At 60.6% G+C, this 13,811-nt stretch overlaps 1 protein-coding gene across 1 annotated transcript; it reads left to right on the top strand.

The window, feature by feature from the left end:
* The first annotated feature begins 9,080 nt into the window (after positions 1-9,080).
* On the top strand, positions 9,081-13,256 carry LOC143364701 (uncharacterized). The gene has a single exon (XM_076804898.1). It carries the CDS (start codon positions 9,081-9,083, stop codon positions 13,254-13,256), a length of 4,176 nt encoding a protein of 1,391 aa, XP_076661013.1.
* The last annotated feature ends 555 nt before the right edge of the window (positions 13,257-13,811 follow it).

Raw genomic sequence — 13,811 nt, 5'->3', positions numbered from 1 at the left:
TGCGCAGTGCCACCACTGCGGCGAAGATGTGGACACGGCGCGGCATACCATGGAGGAGTGCCCTGCTTGGGCCGGGCCGCGCCGTGTCCTGCGAGCCGCGGTGGGAGGGTGGGACCTCGCGCTGCCGACCGTGGTCGACCACATGGTCGGCAGCGTGGGGTCGTGGAAGGCGGTGGCCTCCTTCTGCGAGGATGTTATGAAGCAGAAGGAGGCCGCCGAGCGGGCCCGGGAACGGGACCCGGGCTCCGCGAGGAGGGTGTGGGCGCGGGGACGACCCCCGCGCCGGCGTGTGCCCCCCACGAGGGGGGCGGTGAGGGATGGGAGGGCGCGGGGGTCTCCCCCGCGTCAACCATTGCCCCCGGGAGTGGGGGGCGGAGGGGGTTTGGCGCGGGGAGTATCCCCGCGCCCTGTTTCGCCCCCACCTGTGGGGGCGCTGAATTTGGGGGCCCGGGGTGCGAGCTGACCCGGGCTCCCGGGGGGGAGCGTAGCTCCTCCCGTGATTGGCCGACACCCCCCGGGATAGTTTCCCGGTTAGTGGGGGGTGTCGGTCCCCCCTCCCCCCGATAGGGGAGGGGGACCGAGGGGGGTTTTTGGGGAAAGGAAGGGTCGGGGCGTGCCGGATCGCGCCTCCGACGGCCCTTCCTTCCGGTGGCGGCGTCCTCTTGCTCTGGCCGGGGCTGGTTCCTTCGGGACACTGGCCCCGAGCGGGGCACGAGGACTCCGGGAGCTGTGGGTGGACCGAGCTGGGGCTCGGGAAGCCCAATCCGAAGGCTCCAGGGATGGGGACACCGGGCGGGTCCCTCCGCCCGGGGTCTTATAGAGTAGGCAGTGGGGGAGGCTAACCCCTCCCCTGGGGTGGCATGTATTAGCTGGGAGGTGTCCTGTTGAGTACTCGCGTGATCCAGGCACCTCCCGTGTAGCTTAGGTGGGCGTGAGGTTTTAGTGGGTAGTCTCCGGGGGCTCCGCCCCCCGGAGAGAATCCCACATAACCCCGGCTTCCCCCAGGGAGTCGGGGTATGTATAAAACATTTCCTCACGAAAAAATAAAAAAAAAAAAAGGGTTAGGGTTAGGGTGGGGACCGAGGGGATATGGGCTTAGTAGTGGTGACTCGGATCCACTACTAGGTATGCCACAGTGGTGGCGGTCATATCCCTAAAATCCTCTACGCTCCACCTCCTCGTGGTGGTCCCTGGGAACACACATAGTTGTGTGTTGCTAACGGAGCGAGGGGTATTCCGCGGGAAGTAGTCCCAATGATGTGTGAGGCGATGCCGGCGGGATCTTCGGATCCTGGCAGGGCCTCCCTTGCCGGTAAGGCTCACACGGAAGGATGAAAACCGCGGACCAATGGGTGCTGCGATAACGACCGGGGAGGTCGCCGCAGGGCCCTTGCCGTAAACCGGTGGTCATGTTTTGCCGGAACGGTGGCCTTGCCTTAATCGGCCGGGCCGCGAGGATGATAACCTCTATAAAAAAGTCTCTATTCCCAAGCTATCGTAAACGTGGCGAGGGGAAACTCCCGGACTAAGCACCGGGGGTGGGCTGTGGATGCACCGCTCATTAGCGTTTGTACACCTCGGGATACCTGCCGACCTCCCGTTGTAAATAGGCTTGCCTGGGTAGTGGGGGCTCTGCCCAGGTGGACATAATTTCCCGCCATACTCGTGGGATTAATTATGGAGTTGAATTTAAATAAAAATGAAGAGTATAAGGAGGGGGAACCACGCCCGGAAGTGGTCGAGTTGGGAGTGGAGGAGCCGAGGCCGTCGCCGGCCCCGGTTCCCCGGGATCTCAGGCCCCGGCCTGGGTGGAGCACTCCGGTGCTCGAGACGGAGGACGACCGCCTGTCGACCATCTCGCGCCTTTCGCGCGTTTCATCGAGCGGCGCGGGCGCAAAGCGCACCCGTTTGGGTTCGCCAGCCTCGTCACTCCGCCAGCGCGACAGGCAGGGTGACGTCCCGCCTCCGGACATCAGAGGCCTGCTCCCCGGAGAACTGACCGCCCGTATGGTGGAGCGGTCAGAGGAGGTCCGCGACCTTGCCGAGAGGTCCGGAAATCTTAAGGGAACTTTCCTTAAGGCTTTCCGGGAGGCCTCCGGCGAGATAAAGGCGTGCGCGCGGGAGCTAGACCGCAGGGGCGTCCAGGTTGGACACCCCTCCGTCAGCTCCTGCCTGCCGCCCGTCGCGGACCCCGGAGACGGCGCTCTCCGCGCGAGGAACGCGGCGCTGGAGAGGGAGCTCCGCGAGACCCGCGACACGTTGACCGCCATCAGGGGGGAACTGATGGCGGTCAAGCGGTTGCGGGACGCACCTCTCCGGCCGGCCGTCGGCAAGGGACCGGGGGACGCCGCATTGATCGAGGAGAATGCGGCGCTCGGCAGGGAATTAAGGGAGACCCGCGATTCGCTCGAGGCCATCAGGGGAGAGCTGGTGGCCTTGAAGCGGATGCGGGATGAACCTCCCCTGCCGCCCCCCGGCGTGAGGGAGGAGGCTGCGGGGCCCGCATCGGACCTGATGGCCCAGATGCGGGCACTTATGGAGGCGGGGCTGAGCTCCATCCGCCAGGAGATGCGGGTGGAGCTTAGGCGTGCGATTGCTGCCGTTGCCCCGGCCGCGGGAGCACGCAAGCCCCCCCTACCGCAGCCTTCCCCGCCCGCGAAACAGCCGACGCTGATGCCGGGGCCTGCGCCGCCGAGGCCGGCTCCGGGGCCTGCGCCGCCTAAGCCGGCCCCTATCCTAGGGGAGGGAGGGGCCGGTAGGAAGAAAAAGAAGAAGAAGAAGAAAAAGGCAAAGAAGGCCGAGGAGGCCAAGCCGGCGCCACCACCGGCACCGAAGCCGGACCCCCCTAAAGGGGAAAGCTGGGCGCAGGTGTTGGGCCGGAGGGCCCTGGCGGCGGCCAAGGCTGCGGCTGCGGTGGCCAATGCGGCGGCCAAGCTACCGACAGCAGCCACTAAGGCCAAGAAGGCCGCCGCCCCAACCTCAAAGGGCGGATTGGCGACGGCCCGCGTGAAGGCTCCCCCCCTCCGCTCGGCGGCGGAGGGGAGTAAGGCCTCGTACGAGGAGGCAATTAGGAGGGCCCGCCAGGGCGTCGATCTCGACGCCCTTGGCATTGGGGCCCTCCATTGGAAGAGGGCGGTAACCGGGGGCCTCATCATTGAGGTCCCTGGTGCCGATGGGGGCGCCAAAGCCGACGCTCTGGCCGCCAAAATGGCCGCCGTCCTGGGGGGTATGGACGTGAGGGTCTCCAGGCCTGTCAAGAAGGCGGAATTCCGCCTGACGGGCCTGGAGGTCTCGGTTACCCCCCAGGAGGTAATGGAGGCGGTGGCTAGGGCCGGGGGCTGCGCCGCCGGGTCCGTAAAGGTGGGGGAGCTGAAGGCCCCGCCCAACGGACTCGGCACCATTTGGGTGCAGTGCCCGGCCGTGGCGGCCTTAACCATTGAGAAGGCTGGTAAGGTACGCGTGGGGTGGTCCACCGCCCAGGTGGTGGTGCTGGCACCACGACCAATGCAGTGCTTCCGCTGCTTGGCCCTTGGCCATGTCAGGCAGCGGTGCACTGCAGAGGTCGACCGCAGCGGTCACTGTTACCGCTGCGGGGATGCCAGCCACCGGGCGGTGGATTGCAAGGCACCACCCCACTGCGTGGTGTGTGCCGCGGCCGGCCGACCGGCGGGTCACAAGGCGGGGAGCAAGTCGTGCTCCCCGCCCCCAAAGGCCAACAGGAGGGTAAAAGGGGTGGGCGGTGTGGCGCCCCCCCAAACACCGGCAACACCGGCGACGAAGACGGCCACTCCCCCAACCGATAAACAGGAGGAGGGTATGGAGGTGGAGGTGGCCCCTGGCGGGTCGGGGGAGTCATCCCCGCCGACACCCGCGCAGGGCGCTGGAGAGGGTACTAGCGCGGGGGCCCAATAATGGCCCACACTCCGCGCCGGTCCCCTCTACCGGTACTCCAGGCCAACCTCAACCACTGCCGCCGGGCCCAGGACCTGATGATCCAATGCCTGGCGGAGTGGGGGGTTGGCCTGGCCGTCGCCACGGAGCCGTACAGGGTCCCGGACCATCCACACTGGTCCGGTGACCTTGACGGCTCCGTGGCGATGTGGTGGGATCGCCATTCGGCGAGTGTACCCCCCTGCTCCGTGGTCGAACGGGGCAGGGGGATGATTTTAGTGAAGTGGGGAGGACTTCTGGTCGTAGGGTGCTACAACTCACCCAGCTGCGACTCCGCCGAACTCGGGTTGTTTTTGGACCGGCTGGGGCTGATGATAGCCCCATATATAGCCGGTCCGGTGTTGGTCCTGGGGGACCTCAATGCGAGGTCCACCACGTGGGGTAACCCCAGGACCAATACCCGAGGCGGAGTCCTAGAAGACTGGGCGGAGGGGATGGAGCTCCGGTTGATTAACCGGGGCTCCGTGCCTACGTGCGTGAGGTGGAACGGCTGGTCCATTGTGGACGTTACGTTTGCGACGGCCGCCGCCTCATGCCGTGTGTCCAATTGGCGGGTCTTTGATGGAGAGACCTTGTCGGACCACTGCTACGTCCTGATGGACGTGGCAGTGGTCTCGGACCCGCCGTTGGACACGCCCCTCCGACGTGGCACCCCTTCAGCGCCAAGATGGGCGCTGAAGCGACTAGACGGGGACCTGTTGAGGGCCGTGATTATCGCCTCCGCCTGGCCTTCGGCCATGGAGCGCGGGGTGAATGAGCGGGCGGCCTGGATCCGGGACACGTTACAAATGATTTGTGACGTGGCGATGCCCCTGGTCCTGGCTCAGCCCCCGAGAAAGACCGTTTACTGGTGGTCGGGCGGGCTGGCCGAACTCCGTTGTTCGGCCGGCCGTGCCCGCCGCCAGTACACCCGCGCCCGTCGCCGCCATTTCCTGGGCGGCGACGCGGAGCCGAGGGTCGCCGAGCTGTACAGGGAGTACAGATCGGCGGCCGTGGCCCTCAAGCGAGCTATTGCCGCAGCTAAGGCCAGGGCCTGGGACGAGCTCCTGCTCACCCTCCGTGACGATCCGTGGGGACGCCCATATAAGGCGGTGCTTGGGAAGCTCCGCCCCCGGGCGTCCCCTGTCACGGAGAGGTTGGACCCGGAACTTCTGGGGCGCGTTATCGATACCCTCTTTCCCCTCGCGGAGGAGGGGAGGTGGGTACGCGCCCAGGTCCGACCATGGGATGGTCGGACGAGTTCCGGGTCACCGAGCTGGAGCTTGACCGGGCCGTCCGGGAGCTCCGGGCCAGGGGCAAGAAGGCCCCTGGCCCCGATGGGGTTCCCGGGAGCGTAATGGTCTTAGCCATAGAGGTCCTCGCCCCGGCGTTCAGGAGCGTCATGGACGCGAGCCTGCGCCGGGGAGTCTTCCCCACTGTTTGGAAGCAAGCGTGCCTGGTTCTCCTCCACAAGGAGGGGAAACCCGCAGAGTCTCCCTCTGCATACCGGCCGGTATGTTTACTCGACGAGGCGGGCAAGCTGTTCGAAAGAATAATTGCCGCCCGCCTCGTCGAGCACCTGTCGCGGGGTGGTCCCGACCTGAGCGACAGCCAGTATGGATTCCGGAGGGGGCGCTCTACAATAGACGCATTAGAGCGTCTGCGCCTCCTCCGGGAAAGGGCTGTCGCTCGGGGCGGGGTGTTGATGGCTGTTTCGTTGGACATATCTAACGCTTTCAACACCCTGCCCTGGTCGGAGATAATGGGGGCCCTGGACCATTTCCAGGTGCCCCCTTATCTCCGGGAGGTGGTCGGCGACTATCTCCGCGACAGGGAGGTGGTGTTCACCGGCCGGTATGGCATGGTTTATACGAGGGAGACGCACCGCGGGGTTCCACAGGGGTCGGTCCTTGGGCCACTCCTGTGGAACCTAGCGTATGACGCGGTGCTGCGGGTTGGCCTCCCCCCGGATACGGGTGTCATCTGTTATGCAGATGACACCCTGGTTTATGCCGAGGGGGAGGACTGGAGGAGGACCAGGCACCTTGCTGAGGCCGCCCTGGACTGCGTGGTCGGGCGAATCCGCAGAATGGGTCTGACGGTGGCCGCCGCAAAGACCGAGGCGATCTGGTTATACGGATCGTCTCGGTCGCCGCGGCCACCCCGTGGTCGGGACCTGTGGATTCGCGTCGCTGAAACCTCCGTCGCGATCGGGCCCAGGATGAGGTACCTGGGCCTGATCATAGACGGCCGCTGGCGATTCGATGGACACTTCGAGCTCCTCGCCCCCCGACTAGAGAAGACGGCAGCCGCATTGGCGCGGCTGCTGCCGAATGTCGGGGGGCCGGATTTGAATGTACGCCGCCTCTATGTGGAGGTGGTGCGGTCTATAGCCCTGTATGGGGCCCCCGTATGGCACCGCTCGCTCGAGGCCAGCACGCCCAGCCGCAAGCTCTTTGAAAGAGTGCGGCGGCGGCTGGCCTTGCGGGTCATACGGGGGTACCGCACCATCTCCACCGAGGCGGCGGGACTCCTCGCCGTGATTCCACCCTTCACTGTGGTGGCGGCGGAGCGGGCGAAGCTATACCACATCGCCCGTTCCATCCGCCGCCCGCCGGGGGTGGAACTCACGCGCGAGGAGGAGGAGGAGCTCGAGGGCCAGAATCGCCAGGCCCGGACGGAAGCTTTTTCGGAGTGGAGGGCGATGTTGGCGCCCTCCACACGTCCGATTGTCCGGGCCCTCCTGCCCATATTTTACATATGGTGCGGGAGGCAGGGAAGGTTGACCTTCCGCCTCACGCAGGTGCTCTCCGGCCATGGCTGTTTTGGAGAGTACCTGCACAGAATGGGGCGGGAGCCGACGGCGCAGTGTCACCACTGCGGCGAAGATGTCGACACGGCGCGGCACACTCTGGAGGAGTGCCCTGCTTGGGCCGGGCCGCGCCGTGTCCTGCGAGCCGCAGTGGGCGGGTAGGACCTCGCGCTGCCGACCGTGGTCGACCACATGGTCGACAGCGTGGGGTCGTGGAATGCGGTGGCCTCCTTCTGCGAGGACGTTATCAAGCAGAAGGAGGCCGCCGAGCGGGCCCGGGAACGGGACCCGGGCTCCGCGAGGAGGGTGTGGGCGCGGGGACGACCCCCGCGCCGGCGTGTGCCCCCCACGAGGGGGGCGGTGAGGGATGGGAGGGCGCGGGGATCTCCCCCGCGTCAACCATTGCCCCCGGGAGTGGGGGGCGGAGGGGGTTTGGCGCGGGGAGTATCCCCGCGCCCTGTTATGCCCCCACCATTGGGGGCGGTGAACTTGGGGGCCCGGGGTGTGAGCTGACCCGGGCCCCCGGGGGGAGCATAGCTCCCCCGTGATTGGCCGACACCCCCGGGTTATTTTCCCGGTGTAGGGGGGTGTCGGTCCGTCCCTCCCCGATTGGGGAGGGGGACCGTGGGCGGTTTTGGGGGAAAGGAAGGGTCGGGGCGTGCCGGATCACGCCTCCGACGGCCCTTCCTTCCGGTGGCGGCGTCTTCTTGCCTCGGCCGGGGCTGGTTCCTTCGGGATACCGGCCCCGAGCGGGGCACGAAGACTCCGGGAGCTGTGGGTGGACCGAGCTGGGGCTCGGGAAGCCCAATCCGAAGGCTCCAGGGATGGGGACACCGGGCGGGTCCCTCCGCCCGGGGTCTTATAGAGTAGGCAGTGGGGGAGGCTAACCCCCTCCCCCGGGGTGGCATGTATTAGCTGGGAGGTGTCCTGTTGAGTACTCGCGTGATCCAGGCACCTCCCGTGTAGCTTAGGTGGGCGTGAGGTTTTAGTGGGTAGTCTCCGGGGGCTCCGCCCCCCGGGGAGAGTCCCACATAACCCCGGCTTCCCCCAGGGAGTCGGGGTATGTATAAAACATTTCCTCACGATAAAAAAAAAAAAAAAAAAAAGGGTTAGGGTTAGGGTTAGGGTTATGGAAAAAACGGGGGAAAAAAGACAAAGGCCAGGCAAGGACGGTGAAGACTCGGGATCTAGCACGGACGCGTCTTTTGTATCCCCGGTGGTGAGGAAACAAAATAAAAAAACCAAGAAAGAGGAAAATTTAAACAAAACAGTATTAGATATCTCATCGGACGAGGAGGAGGGGAGAAACCAGGATGATATCCTACAGGCAATAAAAGATTTAGGAAAACTGTTAGCCAAAACTAAAATATCGACGAGAGAGTTAAAAAATTACACTGCGGATCCAACTAATAAAACTAAAAGTATTATTAAACTCCATGCGGGTCAGGCTGATAGAAACACAGAATCGGTTATAATTAAATTAAAAAACATCGAATTAAGGCTAGAGAACAAAAAATTAAGGGATAGCATACACCTTAGAGATATAGGTACCCAGAGCTCGCCCACCCAGACCGGATACGGCCCCACGGCGACCGAGGAACTGAAATCCAGAGGGGGAAAGGGAATTAACCTGGGGAAAAAAGGAAAACTTCGAAGAGGAGGAATTACAAGCGAGGACCGAGACACGGAAACAGAAGATGACAGGTGTTTCGGATCACGCGAGCTCCGCGGCGGCACGAGACCCAAGTCCGGGCCAGGGGCAAGAGAGGTGACGGGAATGCCCAAACACAACAAGGCGCTAGACCACCGAGCCTCTCGTCACCTCTCCCCACCATCTTCAGCGCAACCGACTCCCGATAAGTCGTTATAATTAGTCTTTTGAACTGCTCTGTCTAATACGCATCGCTTCGCTTGAGCCTTGCTGTTTTTCTCTTCGCAAAAGGAAACTCATTGCGCTTCTTCGGGTTTCCGCGCTTAGCTTAGTTATAGTTTTCTTACTTTGTTTTACGTCTAGTTTTAAGTTGGTGACGGTATTAGTTTATAAGTGACTCACGCAAGTTTGGAAGAAAATAGACGATATATTTAGAACACCACAGTGCTCACAACGAAGTTTCTTAACTCCCTCCACGATTCCTACTGCATCCTTTAACATAAATTAGTGGTCCTTCGAGCCGGATCCTCGTGTGAAACGTGGAAAACGTGTCGTGGAGGTGCGCCGTTTGAATTTAACGGTCGCTAGTGCTGTGTGTGTTGTTCGACCCCGTAAGACTTTGACTTTGACGGTTTGACTTTGTCCGGAACGCGCTGTGCTTCAGCCAACTGCCATTTTAAACCCACCATGGATGCCGTTCTTAAAAAGCAGGAGACATTGGCGGCAAGGATCTCTCGCATGATCGAGAACCTAAAAAAGAAGGGAGCCGACAATATTAATCGGGATACAGTCGAGGCAAGACTCGAATTGCTGAAGTCCTACTGGCTGGAGTTCACCAACAACGACGACAAGATCCGCGCCAAAGCGGACGACGAGCTTCTGAAATCCCGCTATCTCGTCGATAACCAATTCGACGTAGCTGAAGAGGCCTATATATCGCAAAAGGCCGGACTAAAGAAGATGCTGGGAAGAACCACGGTTCAACCGGGAGCTGCTGCCGCCCCTCCACAACCGAAACGAGCATCGATGCCGAAAATCGTCATCGAACCTTTCGACGGCGACTACACAAGGTGGACCAGCTTCCGGGACCTCTTTCGGTCGTTGGTTATTAACAACCAACAACTGACCGACGTCGAGCGCCTTCACTACCTAAAGACGAGCATTATCGGGGAACCTGCCGATAGCCTGCGTCACATTCCCATCACCGACGACGACTTTCCTCGCGCATGGAAGCTGCTCGAAAGGGAATATGACAACGTCGCCATGCTAGTCAACGCTCAACTTGGCGTACTGTTGTCCCTTCCAGGCATGAGGACTGCATCGGCTTCTGAGCTCAAAACCCTGTTGCATGGAACTCAGAACGCCGTGGAAGCTCTAGCTGCGTTAAAACGCCCCGTCGAACACTGGAGCGATTGGCTCAATTACATTACCGTCCAACGCCTGGACAGTGAGACAAGGCTTAGCTGGGAGACAACGCTGGAGGGAGAAGATGAGATGCCGACCTTTTCCCGATTACTGGACTTCCTGAGGGCACGCTTGCGGTCTTTGACCGTATCCTCGCTACCCTCTTGCAACTTGCTCACCACCGCCGCTTCATCGCACCTTGCTGTTCCATCTGACGACGGAAGGCCCCCCACTCCAACTGCTGGAAGACGGGCCCCCACTCCACCTGCAGCTCCTCGCGGGACATCTCGCCGGCCGAAGGTGCACGCCGTGACGGGAACACCCGGAAACTCGCGATGCCGTCTCTGCCGCAAGGATCACTTTGTCCTTTTCTGTCCCTCGTTTAAAAGCTGCACACCCCCGGAGAGGAGGAAATTGGTAACAGAACACGATCTCTGCTTCAACTGTCTATCTAATCACCACGTACGCGATTGTAAATCGAATAAGCGTTGCCAAACCTGCGTGGGCAAACATCATACTGCCCTTCATATTCCTCACGGGAGTACTCTCTCTGAGTACAATGCCGAAGCGTCATCCTCCGTGTCCAAACCTATCGCTAAAATAGTAAATTGTACGCGGATGAACCAAACCCTCATTCTAGCTACCGCGATCGTGGGGATAGAGGTCTATCCGGGCGAAAGAATCTTTGTCCGCGCTTTAATCGACCCTTGTTCCGAAGTCTGCTTGATCGGGGAAAGCATCGTGCAACGATACAAATTATCTCGCAAACCTTTTAATATACCGCTGGAGGGAGTCGATTCGATGCGAAGTCGACCTCGAGGGAGAGTGAATTTGACCGTGTCATCGCGATTAGACCACGCGGTCTCATACTCGGTAGACGCTGTCATTCTCCCGCGGCTATCGTCTTACGAGCCACCTACCACTGCCTGTCCCAATGCATGGCCTCACCTCGCGAACCTGGAAATGGCGGACCCGGAAATCACTTCGCGACAACCCATCGAGCTTTTGCTTGGAGCCGATGTCTACGCGTTAATTCTTCGCGAGGGTCTGCGGACGGGCGCGGCGGGCGCTCCTATCGCCCAAGCTACCACCCTGGGCTGGATTGTGACCGGACCGCCGGGAGAGTCGGAATTTTCTCCTTCAAACCCTCGTCGGATCGTCCTGCATTGTGCAGTCGACGATGATATCAGCACCCTGCTGCAAAAATTCTGGTCCTTGGAGGAAGTAGTCGCTCCCCCCTCCTCTAGTGAGTTGACCGCTGACGAAGACGAGTGCGAAAATCACTTCGCCCGTACTCACACGCGTGACCGTACGGGGCGATACATCGTCCGGCTTCCGTTTAAGCGTGCTCTCTCGGTGCTAGGTGACTCTCGACGTACAGCCGCCGCGATGCTTTCTAAACTAGAGAGACGTTTCTTAAATGCCGAGGACCTTGCCGAGAAATACCGCTCCTTTCTAGATGAGTATCTCCAGCTAAATCATATGGAAATCGCTACCGGGATTAGAGAAAACTCCAAAATTTTCTATCTTCCGCATCACGGCGTCTGGCGAGAGTCAAGCACCACGACCAAGCTACGCGTCGTGTTCAATGGCTCTAGTAAGACGACAACCGGTGTCTCGCTGAATGACATTCTACATTCTGGCCCCAACTTGTTGCCGGAGATTCCTGACCTTCTGCTCCGTTGGCGTTGCCACGCTATAGTTTTCGCCGCCGATATGGAGAAGATGTATCGGCAAATCTGGCTTGCTGAGGAGGATCGCGACGCCCAACGCATCCTGTGGCGCCGCGATTCAGGCGACCAGGTGGGCGAGTATCGACTCCGGACGGTCACGTACGGTCTAGCTTGCGCTCCCTACCTGGCTATGCGTACAATACGACAACTCAGTCTCGACGAGGGGGGTCGTTTTCCGCTGGCTGCCGCCTGTTTACAGTCCGACGTTTACATGGACGATGTGCTCTCCGGAGCCGCGACTATCGATGAGGCTCTGGCAATCCAGGGACAATTAATTGCAACACTCAAGGCGGGCGGCTTCACCCTGAGGAAATGGACCTCCAATGACTCAAGGTTGCTTGACCACCTCTCAGCGGAACACGTCGCTTCCTCGGGGGAACGCCCATTCGAGAGCATCCTTTCTTTACTGGGACTAAAGTGGCAGCCCGCGGGAGACTTCTTTCTCTTCAATCTGAAACCGCGTGACACTCAGGCAATGATCACTAAGCGACAGGTTTTGAAGGAGATGGCTTCGGTCTACGATCCTCTCGGTTTTTTGGCGCCGGTCACGGTTACAGCAAAAATATTTCTCCAGACGCTCTGGCTCTTGAGACTCGATTGGGACGACCCCCTGCCCCCCGCGCATGCTAAATATTGGGCGACCTATTCGCACAGTCTCGCGGGGATTTCGGCTGTCAAGATGCCTCGCTGGGTGGGGATGGGTAGTAAACACGCGATAGAAATACATGGGTTTGCCGACGCTTCGGAAAAGGCGTATGCCGGCGTTGTTTACCTTCGCTCATTTCCGAACACCGCGAAGCCACTCGTGAGGCTAGTCATCGCCAAAACAAAAGTCGCCCCCCTCCAACAGGTATCTCTTCCTCGGCTTGAATTGTGCGCCGCCGTGCTTCTTTCGCGGCTAGTCAAACGTACACTAAACGCCTTATCGTTGCATGACGCTAAAATATACCTCTGGTCAGACTCGAAAATAGTTCTCGGCTGGCTTCAGGGTCGACCCTCCAAATGGAAGACATTTGTTGCTAACAGGGTCGCGGAGATTCAAAACCTCTTCCCCGGTGATGTATGGTGTCACATCCGCTCAAAGGAAAACCCTGCCGATCCCGCTTCTCGGGGCTTAAACGGGGACACTCTGGCTAACAATTCGCTCTGGTGGCAGGGGCCGTCCTTCCTCTCCACCTCGATCACTGAATTTAAAGGACACGATGCGACCGTTCTGGGCACGGAGGAAGAAAGACGCGCTGAAAAAACCGTCCTTAATACTACCGTCGCGTCGCAGTCCTCCGCGCCAACTACCGACTTACTCTTTCGGTACTCGTCCTTCACGCGCCTCCTGCGGTCGGTTGCGTGGTGCTTGCGTTTCCTCAACTGCGCGCGAGGAACTTCTACCGTCAAGGACAGCTTTCTACGGACCGCTGAATTGGACAACGCTCGACTTGTTATCGTTCAATGCGAGCAGCGGCGTTTCTTCGCAGCAGAGATTTCGGGTTTAGAGAAGTCGCGCTCCCCTCTCCGGGGACCCCTCGTCCGCCTCAACCCGTTCCTGGATGAGCGCGGAATTTTGCGTGTCGGCGGGCGTTTAAAACACTCTCTCCTGGATTACGATGAGAAGCACCCGATTATCCTGCCCGAAAAAAGCAAGGTACTGGATCCCGCGCGGTCGCCAAGCAGTGCGGAAACACATCCACGGATGCCTAAAATGCTGGAGATGGCGCACGAAAGCGGCTGAACAAAAAATGAGCGATCTCCCTGCTTCGCGCGTCACACCCGCGCGTCCCTTCTACAATTCTGGCGTCGACTATGCGGGGCCCTTTCACACGAAAATTTCCCCTGGACGTGGGACTAGGACACGCAAGTCCTATATCGCCGTGTTTGTCTGCCTTGCAACGCGTGCGGTACATCTAGAGCTAGTTTCCGACTACTCGTCAGAAGCCTTCCTCGCCGCTTATCGTCGCTTTGTTTCGCGCCGCGGACTCTGTTCTTCCCTACGTAGCGATTGCGGCACGACCTTCGTTGGGGCCGACAAGGAATTAAGGCGAATGTTCCACGCTGCCAACGCAGAGACGCGAAAAACTCTGCAAGCTCTAGCGGAAGCAGGCACTCGCTGGGTGTTTAACCCTCCTTCTGCACCTCACTTCGGAGGCATCTGGGAGGCTGCGGTCAAGGCGGTGAAGTACCACCTACGCCGCGTAATCGGGGAGACTCTCCTCACTTTTGAGGAGATGTCAACGCTGCTCGCTCAAATCGAGGCTTGCCTAAATTCTCGACCCCTCACCCCCCTCAG

The sequence above is a fragment of the Halictus rubicundus genome, unplaced genomic scaffold, assembly GCF_050948215.1.
Source record: "Halictus rubicundus isolate RS-2024b unplaced genomic scaffold, iyHalRubi1_principal scaffold0859, whole genome shotgun sequence".
NCBI lineage: Eukaryota > Metazoa > Arthropoda > Insecta > Hymenoptera > Halictidae > Halictus > Halictus rubicundus.
Note: the sequence above shows the minus strand (reverse complement) of the source record. Positions and strands in the feature narration are given on the sequence as shown.